Genomic DNA, 24327 nt, shown 5'->3' with positions numbered 1-24327 from the left:
TGTGTCTTCTCATTAAAAACATAGGGTTTGTGAAATGAATATCTTATTAGGGAGAATTTTTCAAACCTTTCTTTAGGGTCCACAACTTAGAGCTCTAAAACTCATCACTGATCTTAAAGTTGTTGACCTACCTTTTCTTTCCCGAGTTGTGCAAAGAATGTGAGTCTTGTCTTCTGTTTAGAATAGGAAAGATAGATGAGCAGAGAGATATTTGACTACTCATCTTTTGGGGTCTGCTTTACAGATACGGGAGAATGTTTTTCAAAATACAAATAGCAAAATTGTTTGTGTTGGAATAGATTGCAATCACGTGGTCCCTCAAGGAACTGGACATAAGAGAAACCATTTATAACTATGGTGCAAAGTAAGTGAGAAAGAGCAAGGATGCTGCGATAACCGTTGGATTGTGGATGGTAGGGAGGCACAGTTTGCAGCGATGATCAGATTGGAAGTGGCTGAGAGCTGAATGAGGACCTGTGAATTATGTAATGTTTATCTCAGGGAACCCAGAGATCCTAGCATAAATGGTGAGGGGGTAGTGATGTGCGGTCAAGAACTTTAGGTCGGTTTTGTATTACTCTTCTTTATACCCCCAGCACAGAACAAAGGATGACTGCTGACCTGCAGCTATTCCCAGGGCTGGGTTTGTTCATTTCCTTAGGATGATGGTTACTTCCCAGCTTGGGAAAACAAAGCGCACGTACGTGCACTGAAATTGCTGTGCCAAATCTATTTAAAAGCCCTCATACCACTTAGTGCAGAACTGAAAAGACTTCCTGATCTGAGGTGGTTATTAGTGTCTGTGTGACCCGCAAAGGATGTGGGAAGAGTTGTGATCACAGTGAACAGAGTAAAGGCATAACTCTAGTTTTCCTTTGACTTGGACAATCATCATTAATTTTCTTTTTCTTTTTTTTTTAATGAAAAGCTCCGTTCTTTTAATAACAAACATTTCTCTGGCATTTCAGTTTCTTTTCCACTTACACTGCCACATGACACTTCTGTCAGGGTTTCTTGTTTCTTCGGGGAATTAATCTAAGAGAATGCATAGCAAACAAAATAGCTGCTTTTCATTGAAAATAAAGAGGGGATGTTTTTCTCTCGCCACTGCTGCTCTCCACCACTGTCCCATCACAACTTTTGCATTTCCTGCCGCTTTGGCAGGACGGCACCACCCCCACCCCCTTTCTCCCCAGCTCTAAGCTTCAGAGCGGTCTGCGAGCCGCCGCGTGCTGTCCTGCCCCTCAGCTCGCTTCGGACGGCACTAGGACCCAGGGAAGTCCCTGAGCGAGGTTCGCGGAAAGGCAGCCAGACTCCTCCTTATCTCCAGTGTCAAACTTGACATCAGCCTGCGAGCGGAGCATGGTAACTTCTCCAGCAATCAGAGCGCTCCTCCTCACATCAGTGGCATGCTTCATGGAGATATGCTCCTCTCACTGCCCTCTGCACCAGCAACATGGATTGTCACCTCTCCATCCTCCTCCTTCTCAGCAGCTCTATTCTCAACTGCTTCGGGGAACTGATTCTCCAACCTTCCAATGAAGGTAAGCCAGGTACCGCGACGTGCACAGCACTGCCCCGCCGGTCTAAAGCTCTTCAAAGCACTTTCTCACCGAAACCTTTGCAGGTCTTTAAGGTGCCTCCGAATAAAGCAGTTGGCTCTGAGAGTAAAGTAAAGACGTGTTTTTATTTTCGTCTGCCTTCTAAAAACCATTTTAAGAGAGCATTTTGGATTGCCTAAACACAAAATGTGTTTTTAAATCTGAAACCAATTCAAGCAATTACCTTGTTTGCCAATTTTAAGCAGAAAGAAAGAAAAATTCTCCAGTTTCTCACCCAGGATATCAACTACCTATTAACCACGGCAGAATTTTATTTTCTAATTATGACCATTGTAGTGCACTGAGAACTTTAAAAGAAAATTCAATCCACCTTTGTAGATTTTTTTTAGTATGCTTTATCATAATGACAGGTTGTTCCTAGTAGGATCATGGCATTTATGAATGGACTAAGGGGAAATCAGTTTGTTGAAGCGGAGGGGTGTGTGTGTGTGTGTGTGTGTGTGTGTGTGTGTGTGATGTTTATGATACAACTGTTATATAGAAGTGATGTGTATCCCACCTGGTGATGGTTTGCTCTATAGTACAGGTTCTAATGAGCAGCATATGCCACATTAACATAAGTAACATTTGCAGGAATTAAAATAAGCTTAGGTTGGATTTTCTTTGTTTAAGGGCTTATATACGAATAAGAGAATGTATTTAATGCCCAGTGAGAAGCTACCAGGTAGATATATTAACTAACTGAATAGAACATCAAGAAGGAATGTTCATATGCAGCAAATGGCATTTCCTTGATGTTGGGTTATTTATTTTCCTGTTAATGGGTATTCGTCTCTTTTCAATGGATTAAAGTACAAACCTAATATTAAGAACAACGATGTTTCCTATAAGATTATGTGCTTAATAGATGCATTGCCTTTTTCCTTTATGCCTTTTGTGATCTGTTCCTAATGATCTGTGAATACAATCATTAACTCTGAAGACAAACTTCTCTGAATAATCACTTGCTTTAAAGCAACACTTACAACTTTGATTTCCTCTTAATCATTTTAACTTACAACAATAAAATCTAGCAATTTACTCTGCAATTTAGCAATACTGAGTAATTAATGTGCAAATGCTACCTTATATAGTCTTATGTCACACACTAAAATTATACTGACAAGCCAATACTTTGTATATTATTATGCATTGTTATTTTTAAAACTCAAAATATTTAGAAACTTTTTAATCAAATATAGAAACTGTCTGTCATATTTGATGACCTACTTTCACTGCCAATAGAGCTGTTTAATTTTGTTCTTTCTTTAGTGACTGCCTTTATCACTTTGGAAGATTTCATTAGATTTTGCTGTGTCGTTTTCTAATTGGGAACTTGAAAAATCTAAAATTCAAGGTTCATCTTACCTATAAATGACTTTTTCTATCCAAATCAAATTAAAATGTTTATTTAAAAGTAATAGTCAATCATTCTTCATGAATGAAAGGCAAGAGTAGTCATTTGAATAATGAGTAACATATCAATTAGTCAAAATTAGTATTTGTTTAATCTTTTGTTTCTTTGAAGATATTAAAATATCGACAATAACTAGAAAAATAGTAATATTATTTCCATATTTCTTTGATAAATTGTATGTCTCCAGATGGACTATTTATAAACTATTTGGCTAATGGATTTTATTGAATTAATAATGCACAGACATATAGCTGAAAGTCAGTCATTTTATGGAAAATATAACCTTGCAGTAAATTTCAAGAGAAAATAAGACCCTTTAAATTTATGCACACTTATATAAATTTAATGAATATTAATTTAATGAAATGAGAATAATCAACTGCAAATGGCTTTTAAGCCATACTGCCTTGTGTGTGTTGGGGTATATACTGCATATTATTATACAGGCAGGTACACATTAACAATATGTATATGGAAAGGTAAATATACTCAGAAAACTGACATAATTACATTTAGTTTGCTTGGGTAAAAGTTTATCTATCCATTCTTCATGGGATTATTCTTTCCAGATTGTGTCCTATGGGTAGTGTCTTTTTTTTCCCTTTTGAGGTCATGAAGGGAAGCTTTTAAACAAAATTTGAATGGGATAATTTAACTTGAGTAATATTTGAGTGAGGGTTTAAATATTAATACAATAGCTTGGGACTTCGTAGTTGTGTTGAACAACGTGAAAAGTGAAAAATTCATGTATATGCCAAGAGTCCATGTATTTCTTCTAACAGTGTTATTTGAATAGAAAGCAATGTTTCTGAAAAGTCATCTAGTGGGTATAACTGATAAAATTAATCTTCTTGATATAGCTTTCTGATATAAATTTTGAAAACTGAAATATAAAATACTAGGCTGTATTTAAAATACTATGCTAAAATTATATTTTAATACTATAGAAAATTTACTAGTAAATTTTACTGGAATTTATTTCGCAATCTATTATGAAGTTAGGCATGATAGAACAAAAAGAGAACAAAACCATGCCATTGAGTTAATTACTAGGAAATTTGCCATGTGTGTGATTTTTTTTTTTAATTTGAGATTTTGATAATCAAATATCAATACTGAAATGCCATGAGTCCATTATAAGGGAAAAAAAAAAAAAACTTTAAAAAAGTTTAATATGAACCTTCTTTTTCTTAATCCACTTACAAATAACTTTCTAATAGCTTTCAAAAAATATGATTCCAGGTGATACTTTCTATTATTGGCCTCCTCAATGATACTAGTTCATTTGTAATTTCAACGATCACTTAAATCAAGAATTGGCTTATATGCTTGAACAGAAACTTTATAAAAGCTGCATAGAATTTTATTAAAGTCTTATAATGCTTCTCTATTTACATGACATTCCAAGGAGAGACTTCCAATGGAAATCAACTACTTTTCATGACAAAATAGGATTGTTATACTATGTATTATTAGAAAGCTCCTATATTTCCTCCCTGTTCCCATCCCAGGTGGGTGATGGTAATAGTAAATAAAAATAACTTTGAAAAGAGGATGAAACTTGATGTAAAGTGAAGTATTTACCAGTGTTAATTCCATCTCTTTTAGCATTGAATAAACTACTCTGTTTAGGTACTCTTCTACATTTGAAGGAATCTGAGGCAGAATGCATGGCTTATTCACCAGTACATAGTACACTAAATATTTTTTCTATCCCAAAGTATTAGTGAATTAGATTTACCCATAGTGCCCTTTACATTGGAAATAATAATTTTCAAAATAAAAGTGAACAAAATTAAGTCTACATATTTATATACTATTTATTTTGGGAGACTTTCATTGGAGTAGATGGGACACAGTTTCTATTAAATGTATTCAAATGAACATAAATCTTCTAAGTACTAGAGAGTATGTAATTGCTTAAAGCTTAAAAGTAAGACTTGCAGATGAACACTGTATGCTTCCTTTTGACTATTAGGCAAATGTTAGAGAAAATAAATATTTAAATAATGGAGTTTTCCCTTTTAAAAAATTACTATGAATTGTCATCACTTTTTATATATAAACACTTCCTCAAATAATATATTGTGATTGAAACATTAATAGAGAACTAAGCTATCATATCATCTTTATAGTTTTTTTTTTTTTTTGGAAGAGGGTTTACATTTGCTTTTAATAGCATTTCATCATGCTAGACTAAATAATTGAATGCATTACACATTTTTGTAATTTAATAGCTCTCCTAATAGCTCGCCCCTACCTCCTCTCCAACAGTTATAACTGTGCTATTTGCCTGGAGGTAGGAGAAACCTTAATTTCACTATTTTATAACCCACAACAGTTAACACTTGACCTAGGTCATTAACAGGATTATCAGCAAATTTGTTTAAGCTTTTACTGACAACCTGAATTGCTACGATAATATTTTGATTGTGCCGGAAAGAAACTTCTTATAACCTCTCAAAATCTATCATGAAATTAATTCATTCTGAATCTATATCTTCCTAAAGACTAATATTGATAATAATAATTCAAGTGGGGAAAATGTACACTTTGATACCCCATTCTCCTCACTCTTACATTTCACATGTTGCACCATTCTAGTCTTGTCATAAACTACCAATTAAAAACTTTTTAAAATAGTAAATATTCTGGAAATGACAATAGGTTTACTAATATAAACCAGCTTCACTGTAACTATCAACCTTTTCAATTTTATACATTTTTAGTATTGATGCTATAGTTGATATGATTTTTCTGCCTATTTTAAGATATAAAGTCGATTGAATATATTTATAACTCAGAAGCAACTGGAACTATAAAAGGGAAACCATATATAATAAAACACCATGCCATGTGTTAGATCATGGTTGCATTTTATATAAAGTTGTCTTCCATGAAACACTAGGAATTGGGAGTACAATGAAAGCACTTAAATTTAACATAAAAGTTTTAAACAAAATGTACGCAATCAGAATTTAAAAGCACTTTTTAAAGCATTGTTTAGTTTGTTTAGGAATTTTCATGTGAAGTTTTTTATTATTTGAATATAATTATGGTTTGCTCCTTACTCATATAAACAATTTAGTAGTTTCACCTTGATTGTTAAGAAATTTATCCCTAAAGAAACAAATTAGTAGATTCTGTGTGTTTATATATTATCCACATTTTAATATTCAAATTTTGGTGTGGTCTTTAAGGGTCCCTCATTCTAATTTCTTACAATAATTTTCTTTATAAAAATTCCTAAATATTAAAATTCTTCCTGAAACTTTGGTTTTTTTCTGAAATAAAATATATACAATTTTTAAATATCAAATAATCAGTTACATATGCAAAGGATTTTTAAAGGCAAAACATATTTCCACAGAATATTTGATTTACTAACTTCAACGCAAATGGAAACAGCAAGAACTGTTCTTGAGAGGTACATTTTCCAAGTCATAAAATCTTCCAGAAAATATTAATAAAACTTTCCACAAATCATCAAAACTTGATAAGTTCTTACAGACATTTACTTACTAAGAAATCTATGATGTGGGTTACCTTTGATTTTAGTCATTTTCCAATGATTTTGTTTGGCATAAATACTAGATGTAAGGGAAAATATGTATTTCTTGGAAGAACACTAAGTTTTACAAATCATATTCTTTCAAGATTCTCAACTTTGCTTATATTTTAATACACACATTTTCCTTTAAAATATTTAATAAACCTTGTTCTTTTAATTCCTGTTTGATAAAAGATTTAGAAAAACAGATGCAGGTGTCCCTTTTTGGTTCTGTTTTCAGAGATCTGGATTTTATCACCAGGGAGGGTCACTGCAGGGCCTTTTCCAAGTGCACAAGTAGCTTTCCACAGATTTTTCAAATAAAGGGTTGACTGCTGGTGTGAAACGTTCATTACATTATTCATACAGGTATACAGAAAACTAAGATTTGAAATTTATTTCTCCAAGACTTGGATGCATTAGATAATTCTGTAACAACTTTAGAAATAAAAGCTGTTGTGCCATTTATATAATGCAAAGAATTCCAAGCTGCAAAACAATTTAGAAGGACACTCAGAATCAGGGTGTAGGTACTTGTGTACCCCTTGATTTCACTCTGGGGTCTGTGACCAGCTGCCTAGTAATCAGGTAGTTCCTGGAATCTGGCAGGAGGTTTGCTCTAAGAAAAGTCTGAAAGTCAGCAAGTTTTATTTTGCCTTCTACCAGTTTTCTTTGAAATAAAAAGGGTGGTCGATTACAAAGAAAAAAAAAAAGTCTGCAAGCGAAAATAAAATAAAAAGTTGATTAGAAAGATGGAGAGGTAGAGAATGCAAAGGTTCTAAAACCAATGTAATGTATAAATCTTTCGCTTAAAATAGAAACATTTATCACGTAAAACATCTGGCTAATCAATTTTTATTAAATTCCTAAAAACCTGCACACTTAAAAAGGGGGTGGAGTTGCGATTGCTCCTCCTTTCAAATTTATACACTTTTGATTTTTTCCCCAGAAGATAATATTTTATCCGGGAAAGTTTTAAGAGTACAAGCCAAAGAATGTTTCCCCCTTTGGAAGCCCGGGCGAATGCATGTGGCGGGTGGATGGAATTAAAACCAGTTCAAAAAATAAAGCCTCCAACTTGGGAGTGATGTTATTAAACTGGAAGCCCTGAGTGTGGAACCTCCTCCCTCCCCTCATTTTCTAAACTGTGTCCTGCTGTTCCAGTCAAAGCAAAGGGTGAAAATCCAGATAATCCAAACCAACATGGTGAAGTCAGAATAATAGACGAGGAAGGGGTGGGGAAACAAGTGGGCAGCACTGTACAAACTGTTGTGAATAATCTTAGCCATGGACTGGGGTGGCCACAGGAGGGGATGACGGCGCTTCTTTTCCTTCGCGTTACACCTCCCGCAATGCAATATTGATTGAATTTCAAAAGTGTGCCCTGAGAAATTCTAGCGCGAAGCAAGGTAGTGGCAGTCGTGTGGCCACTGAGAGAAGAGCAGGCGCTGCTCGATGCCAGTACACCCACCGCCAGGGCGTCTTAACTATTGTACAAACTATTCCGCCGCCAGGACCAGGCTCAGTGAGTGGTGCGGGGCGGGGCGGGGGGGCAGAGTTTCCTAACAATCCCCTACTTTTCTATCGGAATCGGATTAAAGATCGGATCATAGAAACCCAAGTCCGGGTCCCGGTCCCTCGGCCCTAACGCTCCGGGGCCGGTGGGGTCTTGGTGCTCGAGTGATTTCGCGCCTGGCGGCCAAGGCCTGTTGCCGAAGGGCTGCGAGGTGGCCTCGGCTTCTGCTGCTGCGGCTTCTGCCCCGCGGCCAGGGCCCTGCGCTCTTAGGCGAGGCGGTGTCTGGACCAGGGGGCGCGAAGGCGCCAAGTTCCGGAAAACCAGCGCCGGGAGGAGTCCGGGCGGGGAAGAGGCAAACGTGCGCCCTCTGCCTGCTGCGGCCGAGCTGCTGGCGCTGGGAGAGGCGGCGTGCCTCTCACCACCTGGACCCTCCTTACCTGTGGTCGGTCCCGCCCAGAGAGCTCGAGCTGCTCAGACCCGCCAGGCACCTCCCCACTTTCACGATAGATTTTGACCTCAAATCTATGCCCTTGACCTCAGATCTATGACCCCGCCGTCTCCCCCGTCGCGATCAGCCAGCCTTTTCAGTTTGGCGCCGGGAGGTGGTATGGTCTCCTCCTTTCCATCCACGTGCACGGATCCACCTGACGACAGGTGGGGGAGGGAGTGAGAGCTCTGCAGGGCTCCTGATACTCCTGGCCCGCTGGGTTGGGACACACGGGAGCGCCTGAGACCTCCATTTGTCCTGTTGGCTGCTGTCTGACCCAACCCCTTTGCTATTTTCTTGACCCTTTGGACTGTCTCCTTTTCTTCAGTCCTTCATTCGCTAGAGTAAAATGAGGAACTTTTTTTTTTTTCTTCCAGTTTTCTTTATAACCACCTACAAATGCCACCTGATAGGATCCTCTTGAGACCTATACATACATGAACGTTCCATACATTTTCACCCCATCTACAGTGGAAAGTTGTCTGTTTTCTCCTTCAGCCCCATATTTGATTGGCAGCATTTTATTAAAACAGGATTTTTTGTCTTCCAATTTGGGCAGTAAACCTAGAAACGGGCCAGAAAGAGTTTCTGGGAGCAGTGTTATGGAGGTAGGTTACTAGTTGGACGATGCTAATGTTTCTGTGATTGTGTCGGAATTTTAGTGTTTTTTATAAAAGATAAAATTTTTGAATCCAGGGGATTCCGAGACTAATTTACGGCTTCAGTGCCATGTCCAACATTGCAATAATAATTGTACAGAGTTCTGCTGGCTAGAAAGATTATTCCTTTATGTTATCATTACTACTACTGGACCTCATTTAGTTATTAGAAGTAGCCCTAAAGTAGGTATAATGACATCTCCCATTGTTACCACTGAGGAAATTCATCATAATAAAGCAGTAACTGAGCCAGGCCCTTTCTTGTCTTAGGCTTTGGATTTTAACCTCATATATTTTCTTCTGTACACAAATGCCAGTGAATTAGGAGCCGTCCTTCTATTCAGAAAAGTCACTAGCTTTTCCAACCTTAATCCCGGTGACTACACTAATTTGTCTTGTGACTTTGCAAGAATAACTTAGAAATGTCCAGAGTATTGGTATGAAAAATTGTACTTCAATGTACTTTCAAAAGTACTTCAAAGAGTGCTTAGAAACTTCAAAGTGTTTACATTCATAAATTATGATTATCTGTATAAGTGTAGGACACACTAAAAGAACAATTGAAAGAAAATTTGATGTGAACAGAGGAATAGGAAAAAATGTCTGTGCTGCCTTTTCTTCACACATTCTTAACCTTTGTCTTCCTTTCCTGACACTCAAACACTCCTTTCCTCACCCTGGTAAGAAGATTATGTCAGAAATTCCATTCACAGAGATTGTGAGGCAATTGCCAAGGTAACTCGAATGTTATTATTTAGGCTTTTATGTAATAAAACAGAATGTGAATTGTTATAAAAGTCAATAATGGGGGGAAATAGATATGATCTTAAAAATAGACTTGAGGCCCTGTGGAAACTTTTTCTCATTTAAAAGATAATTTATAAATTAATTAAGATGAAAATAAATTATAATGATTTATCTCCTCTTTCATAAAAGCACTTGTCCTCTGTTTAAGTGGAAGCATTGAGAAAAGGTAGCTAAAACAAGGTTTTGAAAGGTAGCAAATTAAGTTGGGGCAATTATATTTTTCATGTGGGTATTTCAGCACATATGTTTTGTATTAATTGCTGCGATAAATTCTGTTAACCTGGCAAAGAGCAAAAATAGCATGTTGGTGACATCAGACTTCCAAATCAGAAAGCTGCTTTTAGTATCTTGCTTTCTTCACTGTAAAAAAAAAAAAAAGAAAAAAGAAAGAAAGAAATTCTAATGTGTTCTCATTTATGTTCCCAACGAATTATCCAACCACTCACTATTAGAACATTTTTTTCAGGAGCAACAGTGAAGGCTTAGCCATAAACTTTTTGTTTCTTGCTTTTGGAAAATTAGAATAAAAATCTACTTTCCCTACTTTTAAATTTTTATTCATGTTTGAGTTTGTGGAACTGTCTCAAATCACAAAAATGTAAACTTGACTTTAAAGTCTCCAAACTGAGTTGCTCTGGTTTTAAGACAAAAATCTTGATTGACTACATGGCAGGATCTCAAAGGAGACTGAGCCAAAGGAGAAGCCTAGGTTAATTTCATTGCTGATAAGGCTATTAAATCAATATCAAAATGGTTTTGTCTTAAATATTCTACATGTTCATTAAGGGAAGGTTATTTTATGTTCTTTCAAATAATAGTTAAGGAACATATATGAAAAAACTCTACAGATCCAGTAAAGAGTAATACCCCCACTCCTTCTTTACTTGATAAAAATATAAGGCTTTAAAATTAACTTTTTGCCATTGACAAAGTTGGTTGGTTTCAATCAGTATGAAATTTAGACATCCGCTATCTGCATCAGGGTGACTGTTAGTAGTTAGCATTTATTTCCTAATTTCAAGCCTAATTTTACAATTAATAAGTCTATAGGTTTTAGAACGAGATTATATATATATATATATATATATATATATATATATATATATATATATATATATATGTATATGTTTGTGTGTGTGTGTTGCATATATATTTGTGTTGCATATGATAACAGTCTTCACACTGAGGAGAAATTAGGCTGCAAAGATGATTTGCAATGGTTTCCATGTGGATTATCTAAATAATCCTCTGGTTAAGTAGAACACCATGCAGAAGAAAAGTCTACTTGCAGAACTGTGTGTGTGCATGTGTGTATATAACTAATAATATTGTCCCCTTACAAAACTGAACCACACATTGTGGGCAAACTTATATGGATGAATACATACCTTTGGAAACAAGGTAATATGCAAATTTTGTTTTTCTAACTTGCAAAATGGTTATGAGAAAAAAATAAAAACAACTTTTTCAGTTATTTGTCACTTCTAATCTCGTTAATTTTCCCCAACTGGATCCCTAATTAACTTATAATATTCAAAGATGGCATAAAGCTAGAGTTATCTCCAAATTGTGATTTTTCCCCTCAATATGTCAAAGCTATTTATGGTAGATTTTGTATTTTAACAGAATGTAAAAAACTGGCATAATTGCAGAAACTTTAAACAGAAATAAATTAGGTTGTTAGTCTTCTATTGAAGATACAAACACCATCAAATATAGCTATTGCCAAATGTTAAAAATGTTTTAAAAAGACAAAACGGAATAGTATTTTTTTTTCTTGGTTTGCTCTTGCTATCTGGTTTACTATAGATAAGGTAATACTCATTTACATTAGATAACTCAAAAAAGGTAAACAGATCTTATTATGGTGTTCTTGACATTTCTGATCTGAAATTATAATGTTCCGATATTCTTTGTTTTTTGAAAAAAGATTTTCAGTCGTATTTATACGTATTTCATCTGACTGAACAAGTTAGATTAATCTATGCTTAAAATGATGGTTTCCCTATATTTTGAGGTACAGCTGCTTTCCTTAAACATTTATACATTGAATAAGGAAATTTTTTCTTATCTTTGCTGTAAATCCAAAATGTTTTAACATCTTTAAAAAAATCTATATAGGATTAGAGAAGAAAAAACTAAATATAGATAAAATTAGTAGTATCCTTTTAAATTTTCCTTTCCAAAGGTGATTGTTTGGAAACTGATTTAGAATATTTTACTCTATGTTTGGCCAAGTATGTAATAGGTTTACTACTCTAACCTTATAGTGAAAACTTCAGAACCCTAAGTTTAATTTCAAAGGCACAAATTTTAAAACCTTTAACATGAATCAAGACAACTATTAAGTAAAAAATTAACTCATTTTTCATATTATAATAATTTGTTGTTTGTATTTGTTTATTTACAAAATAGTGGAAACTTGAGTATTAGCTACATACTGATTTTGGAAAAGAAGGTTATAGGGAATGGTATACTCTATGCCCTTGAAGATAATTTAGGTGGGACAGATGACCACAAAATTAATAGTTATATAAAAAAATCATGTTTTAACATAGATAGGAAAATTATGAAAACTGAAATATGAATCTTCAGAGTATAGTGCAGTTAGCCTCCCAAAACAGAGCCCCTGAAATATAGAGAAGATTTATAAAATAAAGGCAAATAATAACAACCATAAATTAATAATCACAAGGGGAAGGAGATGAAATGATTTGCCTAATTTCATGTGGGGTTAATTGTAACCCAGATTTTTTAAACTGCATATATATAGAAAACTAAAAAAATAATTTGAATGAATGCATAATAAGTATAGGTAAAATTAAAAAGCACTTTGGAAGAACATTTGGAAACAGTTATTTTTAATAATCATATATCTAAGGTTAATGTAAATACTGTGTGAGTACATGCATGCACATGTGTCCATGTGAGTATATTGGAAACACATTATTGAATATCAAAAAAGAATTTATCTCCAAATGAAAGCTTCTGTGGATATTACTCATAATATGACTACATTACCAAGTAAAACCACGTTGAAGTTTGTCTGAACTCTACCTTCTCTTGGAGTGATAAGTTTTCTATCACCAGTACTAAAAGTTTGATACTTTCCATTGACAACATGCGCCTAGGATGGAAGGAAAAGGACTAGAGTTTTGAATTAAGCTGATAAGCATGTGGCACCTTATTTGATCCTTTGTGGGTTATTGTGAAGATGCATATTTATACCTTGACGAGTCTGTTTATATGTGTATGCATATATATGACTGTAAACACCAGTAATGATGTATAACATAAAGTCTAGATATAGTTATCCTCCAGAATATGATGAAGTCAATGCTATATACTGACTTTAATTTTCCAGAAATTTAAATTGATTCACGTATTCTGCAATGAGCTTCTTTTGAAATAAAATTTAAAAAAATGTTTTGTGATATGAGAATATCCAGAAAATGTTCTTAAATGGAAACATTTTATCACTACACTTTTTGTTTTGTATGCTAAATTTTTAAACCCTCCTATTTAAGGGACTTCAAGTTATAAAACATATATATTGGGGATGTAATGTACAGAATGGGGAATATAGTCAGTGATATTGTAATAACTATGTATGGTGACAGATAGTAACTAGACTTACCATGGGGATCATTTCATAAAGTATATAAATGTTGAATCACTATGATATATACTTGAAACTGATGGGATATTGCATGTCAATACGAAAAAAAATAAAGGCAACATTATATTAGAGCTGTTCTGTAGGCCAGTCTGCTTATTCTATTCCATTTTCACAGTCATCAGTCAAATCCTGTCTGAACAGATAGCTTTCATTTAGTACTTGAAGATTGGTAATCAAGATTTTATGATAATATGATTAAAAATATATACAAGACAGCCTGAATTTATGGTGTGAAAGCAAAAAGTATATGCTAAAGTTTCAGCACCTATTTGTTTTAATGATTTTTAAATATAATTTCATATTTGAATAATATGTATCCATTTCTTACTTTTTAATCTGTCAAAAAAATCTTTTCAAATTAGAAATAAACAAGATGTTCTGATATTTCTAGGACACTTTAAAAGAGCAAAAATGTGTTGAAAATGTACACTGCTTACACAATCATTAATGTTTTACTTTTAGTAACTTTTACATTTTAGGAAACACATTTCACTTGTCTAAATGATTCATACTACCAGTGGCCAATGCACAGAAACAAACAGACCTGTTATTCTAGGGACTGTTATTAAACTGAAGTTGTTAATGGACTAAAGCTTCACTGACAGCAGAATATCCCTACACATTGATGTGAAAGGATTATTTTGTTATAAGAACACATTCCCTAGTGGTATTTTGATAGCAGTTTTCTCCATAATAGAATTGATATCAGAATGATCTTTAGATTTCTCTGATTAAAAAATAAAATAAAATAACACTTTAGAAACTGCATACGGTTTACATTTACTAAAGCGTCCAGGTTTCAAGTCAAATTTTGGTCTGTGTTTCTGTTATTTTCTTGAACCACTGTAGTCCTGAAAATACTGATATCTTACTGTGAGAGTATGTGTTTTGATTCCAAGGAGTTTTCCCTGCTGTTGGCAAAGATATAGATGAGGCAACTAATTACAGTTTCTTCTATAATTAGGACCTGTATAAAACTAAATCTAAACTTATTGCCCAGGAGGAAAGCTAATAAGAAAGAATAAGTTGACAGTATATCACCTTGTCCAGAAATCTGCTTATATCACATAAATGAGCCACTAAGATACCATGTGACAAAATAGATTTTTCACAGAAATGTTGAGCACGACAGATTTTTTTTCTTTAATTCTTACATAACGATTTTAGCTGGTCATCTGATAGAGAAATGCTCATAAATCAAATCTCTGTGAAACAAAATGCCTGTTGAGTTAAATTTAAAATGGTTTATAGGAATTTTTATCTGCACACAATTGATAGAGTAATCAGGCATACCTCATTTTGTTACACTTCACATATGTTGCCTTTTTTACAAATTGAAGGCAAGACTCTCCACCAGCAAAAAGATTACCACTCGCTTTATTGCGGTGGTCAGGAACCAAACCTGCAATATCTCTGAGGTATGCCTGTAGTTGACCTCATTTATAGTCTAAAAACATTTCTTATAATTTTAGTCTACGAAATAATACTAACTAGAACGACTGAATAATATTTTAATTACATTTATGTAGAAATACATACAGGAAGTGCACAGAAGCAGTTAAACTAAGACTGTGTAATCACAATAGATGAAAATTATGTGGAACTTCGTAAGTACATTAATAAAACTTTGACTTCTCTAAGTGTCTTCTCACTGGCATACCCTGGTGTATACAGTAAAATAAGAAGCTGAGCTATGGTGCTGTCCCATGAGTACAGACATCTTGATTTCTAGATTCCACGTTATGGTTGACCAAGATACTACACAGAGAATTATAATACTGAGGACAAAATCGATTACTTGCTGTATCATTTTCTTCTCTTTGTGACATTTAAGTGTAACCCAGAACAGATTAAAGGACCCTTCAGCTCTGTGTAACCTAGAGCACAGTTACTCTTTTTATCGTAATAGAAAGTGATGAAAATGACAGAGTAATATACAAGAAATGTGGTTGTGACTATTACAGTGATGGTGTGAGCAGGAAAGGAAATGTCATTATTCTTTAGTAAAAGCAAGATGTAATCAAAGCATGGGTTTGTTTTCCGTTGTAGTGGTTTTATAGTTATTTGCAATTGGCTTTAAGGCATCTTATAGCTGAAGGTTTTATTTAAAAATGTCTATTATTGTAAGAGTCAGAAATTCTTTAGCCATTAAACCCTGCTGTTCACCTTGAAATGATTATTTGATATTCTTTTGTAATTCAATGTTTTCATAAAATGCAACCATAACATTACCACAAAGCATATTGATGTGGTATTAGATAATTGAAATTATCTTCCACTTCAGTAATAAATGTAGCATTTAATTTTAAAAATTATTTTAGCACTGTCTCCATATTTGCAGCATTTAAGCAATCTATAAGATGTTTAAGTCTCAGTCTTTCTAAGTGGACAAATAGTCAATTATGAGTCAGAACTTTGAAATACCATTGAAAAAAATCTAGGTGTGTTAATGATTCTCTAACAGTGAAAACTTAAGAAATGTATACCTAAAATTTTAAATCTGTCCTCACTAACTGAGAACATTTTTTTCAAACAATAACAGTGTCCTTTAAAACATATTATTGCATTTTTATTAGTAAGAAGGGAAAGTAGTGTAAGTTCTTGGTATAGATTCTTCATGACATTATCAATGCAAATGAGTAAAGGAATGGACGTTTGATTGTATCTCTCCATTATGATGGAGGATAGGAAAGGATGGAAAAACAAGACTCCTTAGCATCTTAAATCTGCAATCCAGCTAAGTGGGAAAAGTGACAGTAAAGATTCATGGTAGTAAGATATCCTCCTTTCCAGAAGTACTTCCAAACCAGTTTGAACCAATTTACTCTATACTTTGTTCATATTCATTCACTCTATTTTATACCTTTTAATTCCCATCAGGCACCACACTTCCTTTTGTTCAGCATATCTCATGCTGTGCCCACGTAAAAGCCAACCCAAGGAGTTTGAATAAGAATTTCCTTGTCACGTTCATGAATGTAAACTCCTTCACCTATTCATACATCGTTTCTGTTTAAAAGTAATGAAACTAGACAGAGTAAAGTGTATGAAAGAAACCCAGAACCATATCCATTCAGACTTCGGATAGTGATGTCTTAAAACAATTTTGCCAAAAAGCACCTATTTATATCTCAATTTAAATAGAGTCATAACATTTAAAAATGTATCCAATTTAAATTACTTTAAGAAGTTAATGTATGCCACATTGTTCTTTGAATAGGAAATATTCTAGAATTAATGAAATGATGTGTTTCCTGTTATAAACCCAAAATATTTGGAAATCACATGGTTAGAATATGAAATCTGGTAAGGGACAGTTTATGTCTTTGTCAAATGACCTGGTATGAGGCAATCATTAAGGAATTAAGCCATCTATACATTCCCACCTACTCTTAAGAGTAACTTCTTAACCCTTTTTGTTAAAATTCATAATTATTAACTCAAATTTTTCAGCAATTGAAATAAACCTTCCATATTGTAACCTTTCATTAAAACTCAGACTACAATGTATTTGTACATCACAATTCTATATACCCTGGCATTTGAATAGTAACACCACGGGAAAGGTTGTGATCCGGTCTACATCTTTTTTTAGGAAAGGAAATCATTAGTAATCTAATTCTTGTCTATATCTGTGTGTAGTTTAAGATGTATTACAATGTTAGATTTAGTCAATGCATTCAGAGAAATCACGCACAACAGGCTGACCTTCAAATTCCATTAACTTTCTCTTCTCCTTATCTCAATTATGCTACACTCATATTGCTATACAACATATTACAGGAGAGTAGAGGTTTTAATGCATGAAAGTTCCAGTTTAGCAATCATTCACTTTAAAGTGGCTAGAATTTTAGATTCTGTTGTTCTTCATTGGCTAGAAACAAAAGGCACCTTATAAACTTAAAATAAATGATTTTTAAAAAGTGTTTTGATGTCACTAGTCTTCTCTATTACGTCATATATAGATTGCTGATTATAAATATAATTCAGAAGCCAAAATAGAACTGCTGTTAATGAATTAACTTTACAAGAACACTGAATCTGTATAGCACGTTATAAAGTTGGTGGCCTTAAATGCATTTATATTATTTGATCATCAAAGCAACATTGCGAGATAACCAGGGTGAATATAATTATGTTTGATAGACACAGAATAAGAATCATGAGTAATGCTGCTAATTGTGTTGTCATCATTCATGCTAAATGGAGTGCACTAAAAATTTAATTTCTGAGTAAATGCAATACATTTAATTAATCTATTACACTTATTTTAATTGACAGTGTGATGCAGTTCTTTTTGGTTTAGCTATTCTCCTTTGAGTAGAAACCAAATGCTGATGTGATTAGTCCAGTTCTTTTTCCCTCATCATTATCATCTGAGAAAACTTAAGGGTATTTAGTTCTTTAGTTAACAACTTACATACCCAAGAGTAATTTCCTAAATGGAGACAACATTCATATCTTCTTTACCTTAAAATATTTTTTCCTCTGGTTATTAAAATTAAAATTAAATCAATCATTCATCTTAGCATGTGGAATGACACATATTCATCATATTCAATTATTACATACACACAGAATGCATTGAACCATTTAAGTCCCTAAACACACTGTAAATATGATCTAATGATTTGTGCATACTGGGACTGTAAATTCTGCTGTGAAAATCCTATGTAAAACCCAGAGAAGTAAACTGATGACCGGGATAGAACCAACACTTAAAGTAGGTATATTTTTATCAGAATAACAATTGGTACCATATTTTCAAATTGAGGATGTATTATCATATTTTCAAAATTTTGATTAATCTGAAATGTCTATAATATTGATTAATTGGTAGAGGTTTCTTAAAAATCCTTTTTGAGAGATAATTTTAATATAATTAAGCATACTGTTAATTTTCAAACTGATATTCTGGGAAATAATTTCATTATGGAAATTACACTGTGTGATCAATCCATGTTAATCCTGCTATCTCCTTCTCTTATCTAAATATAATTACTTATCATTGGGATTCATTTGTTGTGAGAAAAAACTTGAATCATTATGGAGTTTCAGTGTAATAGATTATGTGTTTCTTTCACTAGCAAAACTTAGATACTCTAACTTTGAGGATTTTATCTGTTTTATCTTAATGACCAGGAGCCTTTCTTACCTCATCTAGTATATTTATCATCTAACCAGCTAACCAAATATGTCTTAAAAAGCAGCACTTGAAAAATTAGAATTCTAATATCTATCAAATATATTATTTCTTTTTCTTAACATTTTACAAGGTTCAGGTTTCCTTTGTATGAAACTAATTAGGATGATTAAAGAAAGGGTGGTGCTTTCCATGCATCAGGAAACACATTATTCACAATGCATGGATGTGTTGTGCATGTATGTATTAAAATTTTGTTTTGATTTGTGACTATATGGAACCCTGGAAAATAACTCTCTCTTACTGTAGTTATTGATTCACATGCTCTGGTTCATGTTAATAACACATATGTAATTTATGTAAACTTCTTGTACATCTTCTACCAGTCAATAGTGGGATTGTTTTCAAATTTAGAACGATGCAGTAAAGCTGTAGTTTTCATTATTTAACAGATCAACAAGCAAAGTGAGCCCTGTTATTAATTAAACCTGAAATATCTTTCATATATCAATTTCCAATCCATTACAAATTAATGCTGTGTTGTAAATAATGCATTTGTTTTTCTCTTTTAATAATATATTTACATTGCTACCACATTCATGTTATATTTTATTATTCATCAGACACCAGATGTTTTAATAAGTAACAAAGTTCTGAATAAAATCATTAATCCTTTTGGATAACAATACCTTATTTCAATAAGGAAAGCTTTATACAGGCAATATGATAAAATATATTTTTGCTTTGGTTTCTCCTCATATTAGTATCTAAGCATTTTGTTACACATAAGTAGACATCTCATACAGTATTAAAAAATACACATTACAGAATATGTTTAGGATTGGCCAGGAACAATTTGAAGATGCCATATCAAATATGCACAAATATAAATATTGATTCATTATGGAAGCATATTTAAAAAATTAATTTATAATGAAATTATATGCCAATTTATCAAATTGAATGATTGTTACAGTTAATTTGATTTCATGTTAGCATTATTGTTTCTTATTTTGCATTTTTATTGTTTCCTCTTTAAATCTGTAATTATTCTGTAAAAAAAATCAATGTATTGAATATTAACCTATTTTTGTAAACAAACGTAAACAGTTAAAAAAGCCACATAAACTTTCCATCCCTTAACTTTCCCTGTGGTTGTTTTTCTTTTGTTAATTCTTTTCCTATATTCACAGGTCGAATGAAAATGAAGTCATGTGCTTTGAATATGTTGATATTATTATATTACCAACAAGAGCAGACAACATTCACTTGAAAGAGGCAAATAGAAAGAACTCATTCCTCCTAACTGTGTTTGTGTATTTGTGTTTTCTTTTAGTCAATCTACTGGATTCGAAAACAATCCAAGGGGAGCTGGGCTGGATCTCTTACCCATCACACGGGGTGAGTTCAGTAAACTATTGAAAGGGAACATGATTCTGTCCATTTCCTCTCTTAGAGAGTAGAAGGAAATATTGGTATGTTCTCTAAAACAAACTCCTGTGCTTTTGGTGACATGTTTATCAGTGCATTCAATACATGGACTAACACAGCCTAATACCTGTGTCCAATGGAACAGCTGACAATTTTGAAGTTTTTTTCTTCTGAATTTATCAATTACTTGAATTGACTAATTAAACAGTTTAATTATTACTAACATCATACAGATGATCTAAGCGTGACCATCTAACATTTTTTGTGTGTGTGTGTGATGTGCTCAGAATAAGTGAATTGAGAAGACATTCTAAAGTTTAAGTAATGTAGAAAGTATAAATTTGGAAATAGTGGCCTCCAGAGTTGTAACCTTAAAATAAACCTTAGTGACGGGTTCTAAGTAGTGTAGGATATATTTGTCAACAGTATAAACCTGCGTCGCCTTAATTTCTTTGCTTAAACTGTCTTCAACTTGTCTAGTTCAGTTTATAAATTGAGATTTTATTTAGGAAAAACCTGGATGCTTTTAAGTTTTATCCTTTTTGTATGCTTCTAGTACTTTACTAAGCCAGACACAAATTACTAAGGTGTGTGACATATTGGTGGCCTGAATGTTTATGATAAGCCTCTTGTGTGAGAAATTTTCCTTTTGCTCTCTCAGGAAAAAAAAAAAAAAGTCGTAGGAGAATTCTTGTTCCTACAGGTTGTGTAAAAGATGCCTAAACATACCTTTTTAGTTTCCAAGTATAGCTTGTAGAAAATTCCAAGTGTTACTTTGAAATATTTGTGATAGGAGCAAATTTTTGTATTCCTTCTCCTTCTACACTGGTCCTCTTTTCAAAGAGGTTATGATTACTTCCACTTAGTATTGGTGTTCAGTCTGTGGACTTTTGTGCCTAAACATACTAATTTTTATGGTACTATTGACTTCTTCAACAACGGATGTTTTACATCAGGGATACTTCATCTATCTGTCATGTTTGTATCTGTTTCTCTTCCTGGTACACCTTGACATTGACACAATGCCAAAACCTATCACATAATCAGGCCATGGTTAGTTGCTTCAGAGAGGAAAGGATGAAGTGAGCCAGAATTTGGTTTTCCCATTGGTGTAAAAAGATTCAAATGATTAGGATAAAAGCACATCCTGGGTAGTCATAAAGAGTGAATCAAAACTCAGGATTAAGCTAGAAAATGCATGTAAAACTAATCATCCAAAAGTCAAACCTAACTTTAATTTTGATTTTAGATATTTGAGTTTTTCATTACTCCATCTGACAATATACCATAGAAACCTGCTTCTTAAGGGTATCTATATATCTATCTATATCTCTATCTCTACCTCTGTCTATATCTACATCTATATCTATATCTATGCAAAAAGCAAAAAATGTAGTGACATTTTACTGATATCTATGTGTATTTTTTAAACAACAAGAAATTAACTTATATATCAAAGTAACAGTCTACCTCATTTTTTCAAAGACAATATAAAGAAAACAAAACACATTTGTATATATTGACAATTTGAGGAAATGTATTTGTTTCATTTTGTCAATATCATAGATTTTTGTGATGAAACAAAGTTGGCACTTCTACTTGCAGAGATATGTTGGGGAAGGGGGTGGTCTAGAAACCTGCCACACCAAGTGTGGTACACGTACCCACTACTAGCAACATCAACACCTGGGAGATGCTTAGAAATGCAGACTCTCAGGCCTCAGCCAGGCTTTCTGCTTCAGAATCTGCACCTTAGCATGGTCCCCAGGGGATCGCTAAGCACATTAAGTGTAAGAAACACTCCTCAGTCTAATTTATTCCTTGACTTTTTCCACCTCTCATCCAATTTCCTACTTCGTTTTTGCCCAGGAATCTCCCCTGGTTTTCTCAGCGAACAGTTTTTAGTTTCTCCTTTGGCTTGCTGTTGCTTCAGAGAGCAGATCTCAGGAACCCGGGCCCCCTCTTCATTGCCTTCCTGGTTGATCTTCTTGCAGCTGTGTCTTCCCTCTTTCTGATGTAATAAATAGCCTGAAACAGCTGGCCCAGCTCTCCAAGCTTAGCATTAAAACTTTCAGGGAGAACAACTAAAATCTTCCCAACAGGTCATGATATTTATAATACCTCAAGACCCAAAAGCAAAAAGAAAAGAAAAAAAAAAACCCAGAAAATCGAATATGTGAATTATTGTCCTGTGCTGATGTGTAGTAGTGTATTTTTCCTTTACATTTTCTCTCTATATTATGTTAACCACAATGTCCAAGCGGAAATAAGAAGTGCTAATTTAGAAAATGTTAGATTAATATTCATTTGTTTTGTGAGAAACCGATGACATTCTTGAATAAAAGCCCCGCATAGCCAATTTAGGTTTGGGATCGAACATCCTTGCTTGTATAATTGCTGGTGCTTTTAAATTCAGTAAATTATTTTAATGTCTAATTGTTGCCATTTTCAATATGACAAGGATAGATGAATTTTGTGGTATCATTGCTGCAAGCTTTTCCATTAAAAAGGACACGGAATAGCTGGAAACAATTTTAAACTTGTGATTGTTTTAATTAATTAACCCTAATAAATAGCAGTGCACCTGTTTTTAGGTTAATAAGATATGAATGTAAACTCTAGAAAAAATATTATAATAACAATATCACACTATATTGAATCATTGAAAAGCTACTCTTTTTTCTCTTGTTTATCATATAACTGAAAGTTTGCATTCTTTTACCATCCCCTCCCTATTTCCTTCCACCTCCTGGCCCCTAGCCCTCACTTTTCTAGTCTCTGAGTCTCTGGGTTTGACTTTTCTTTTAGAGTCCACATATAAGTGAGATCACACAGTAGTTGTTTCTCGGTCTGGGTTATTTCACTTATCATAATGCACTCAAAGTCCATTCATGTTGTCACAACTGGCAGGGGAAATCCTGTTCTTTTGATGTAGGGCAATGGTTTCCAATGCGATGAGGGGGTAAGGAGAGAGGTCATTTTGAGTTTGCCCTGTGAGGAGATTTGGCATTGTCTGTAGATATTGTTGATTGTCACAAATGGGGAGGCAGAGCACTACTGGCACCTAGTAGGGAGACCAGGGATGCCAATAAACAGCTTAGAATGAATAGGGAGCCTCCCACAACACAGAATGATCTGGTCCAAAATGATAGTGCCTAGGTTGAGAAACCCTTATTTAGGGGGTGAACACTGGTGCTCCGTTAGAAGCTGTGGGTGGCCACTACACAGATCCTGGGAGACTACCAGTGGCTTCTTTAAGGTCAACCTATTTTTCCATCGGAAGCTCTAAATTCCAAAATATAAATTAAAAACAAACAAACAAACAAAAAAACAGACAAATGATTCATTCCAAATTTGAAATATTTTTTTTTGTCATGGAATAATTATATCACCTGAGTATAGACAATTAGTATGTTTGGGGGAAAATGGCCAAGAGTGGCTCATACTTTCATGTATGCTTTTTCTGTTTCACTTTTTTTATTCTCAAGTATTGGGAAGAAATTTAAGGAAACTTTGGTTTTCTCTAAATGAAAATCATTAAATTAATACTAAAATATGCAAACTGAAATTATCAAGGGGTCATGAATAGCACTTCATTTTTCAATAATAGAATTCTATTTGACAGGAATATTTTCTACCACTAAGTTTGTTCATTTTAGTAAAGCGGGCACAGCAGTTACCTTCTTTACCCCTATAAACTAGGAATTATGTTTTGAATTCTGGGCTTAACTATATTCAGAAATTTCAGTAAATAAGTCAATAGTTTATATATTCTTTTGATTTAGAGGACAAACACATATATAAGCCCTCATGTATAGTTGGATTACAACCTAGAAAAATCTTTTGTTGACTGGGTACTTAAAAATATTGATTAACTGATAATTTCAATCAAATAAACTTTCTTAGTCTATTATCAATACAGAGGACAGATCAGAGGGAGATACAGCTACATAAATTTACCTTAAGAAAATATTTTATGTTGATTAAGTAAAACAAAGGAATCATGAGTCTTTACTCATTTAATTAAATAAATTCTA

General features: G+C 33.7%; 1 protein-coding gene across 3 annotated transcripts in view; it reads left to right on the top strand.

Annotated features, from left to right (window-relative positions):
• Positions 1-1304: 1304 nt before the first annotated feature.
• Positions 1305-24327, top strand: part of EPHA3 (EPH receptor A3) — a 350067-nt gene continuing 327044 nt past the window's right edge. For 2 of the 3 annotated variants that reach the window (XM_074333229.1, XM_019745445.2), the window contains exons 1-2: positions 1321-1544; positions 20196-20260. In XM_074333229.1, coding sequence (XP_074189330.1) covers positions 1457-1544; positions 20196-20260 — 153 coding nt within the window. In that variant the 5' untranslated portion in view covers positions 1321-1456. Of the gene's footprint in view, positions 1545-20195; positions 20261-24327 lie in introns of all 3 variants that reach the window. The other variant, XM_074333238.1, reaches the window with a different exon arrangement.

The sequence above is a fragment of the Rhinolophus sinicus genome, linkage group LG01 (assembly GCF_036562045.2).
Source record: "Rhinolophus sinicus isolate RSC01 linkage group LG01, ASM3656204v1, whole genome shotgun sequence".
In the NCBI taxonomy this organism is placed as follows: domain Eukaryota; kingdom Metazoa; phylum Chordata; class Mammalia; order Chiroptera; family Rhinolophidae; genus Rhinolophus; species Rhinolophus sinicus.
Note: the sequence above shows the minus strand (reverse complement) of the source record. Positions and strands in the feature narration are given on the sequence as shown.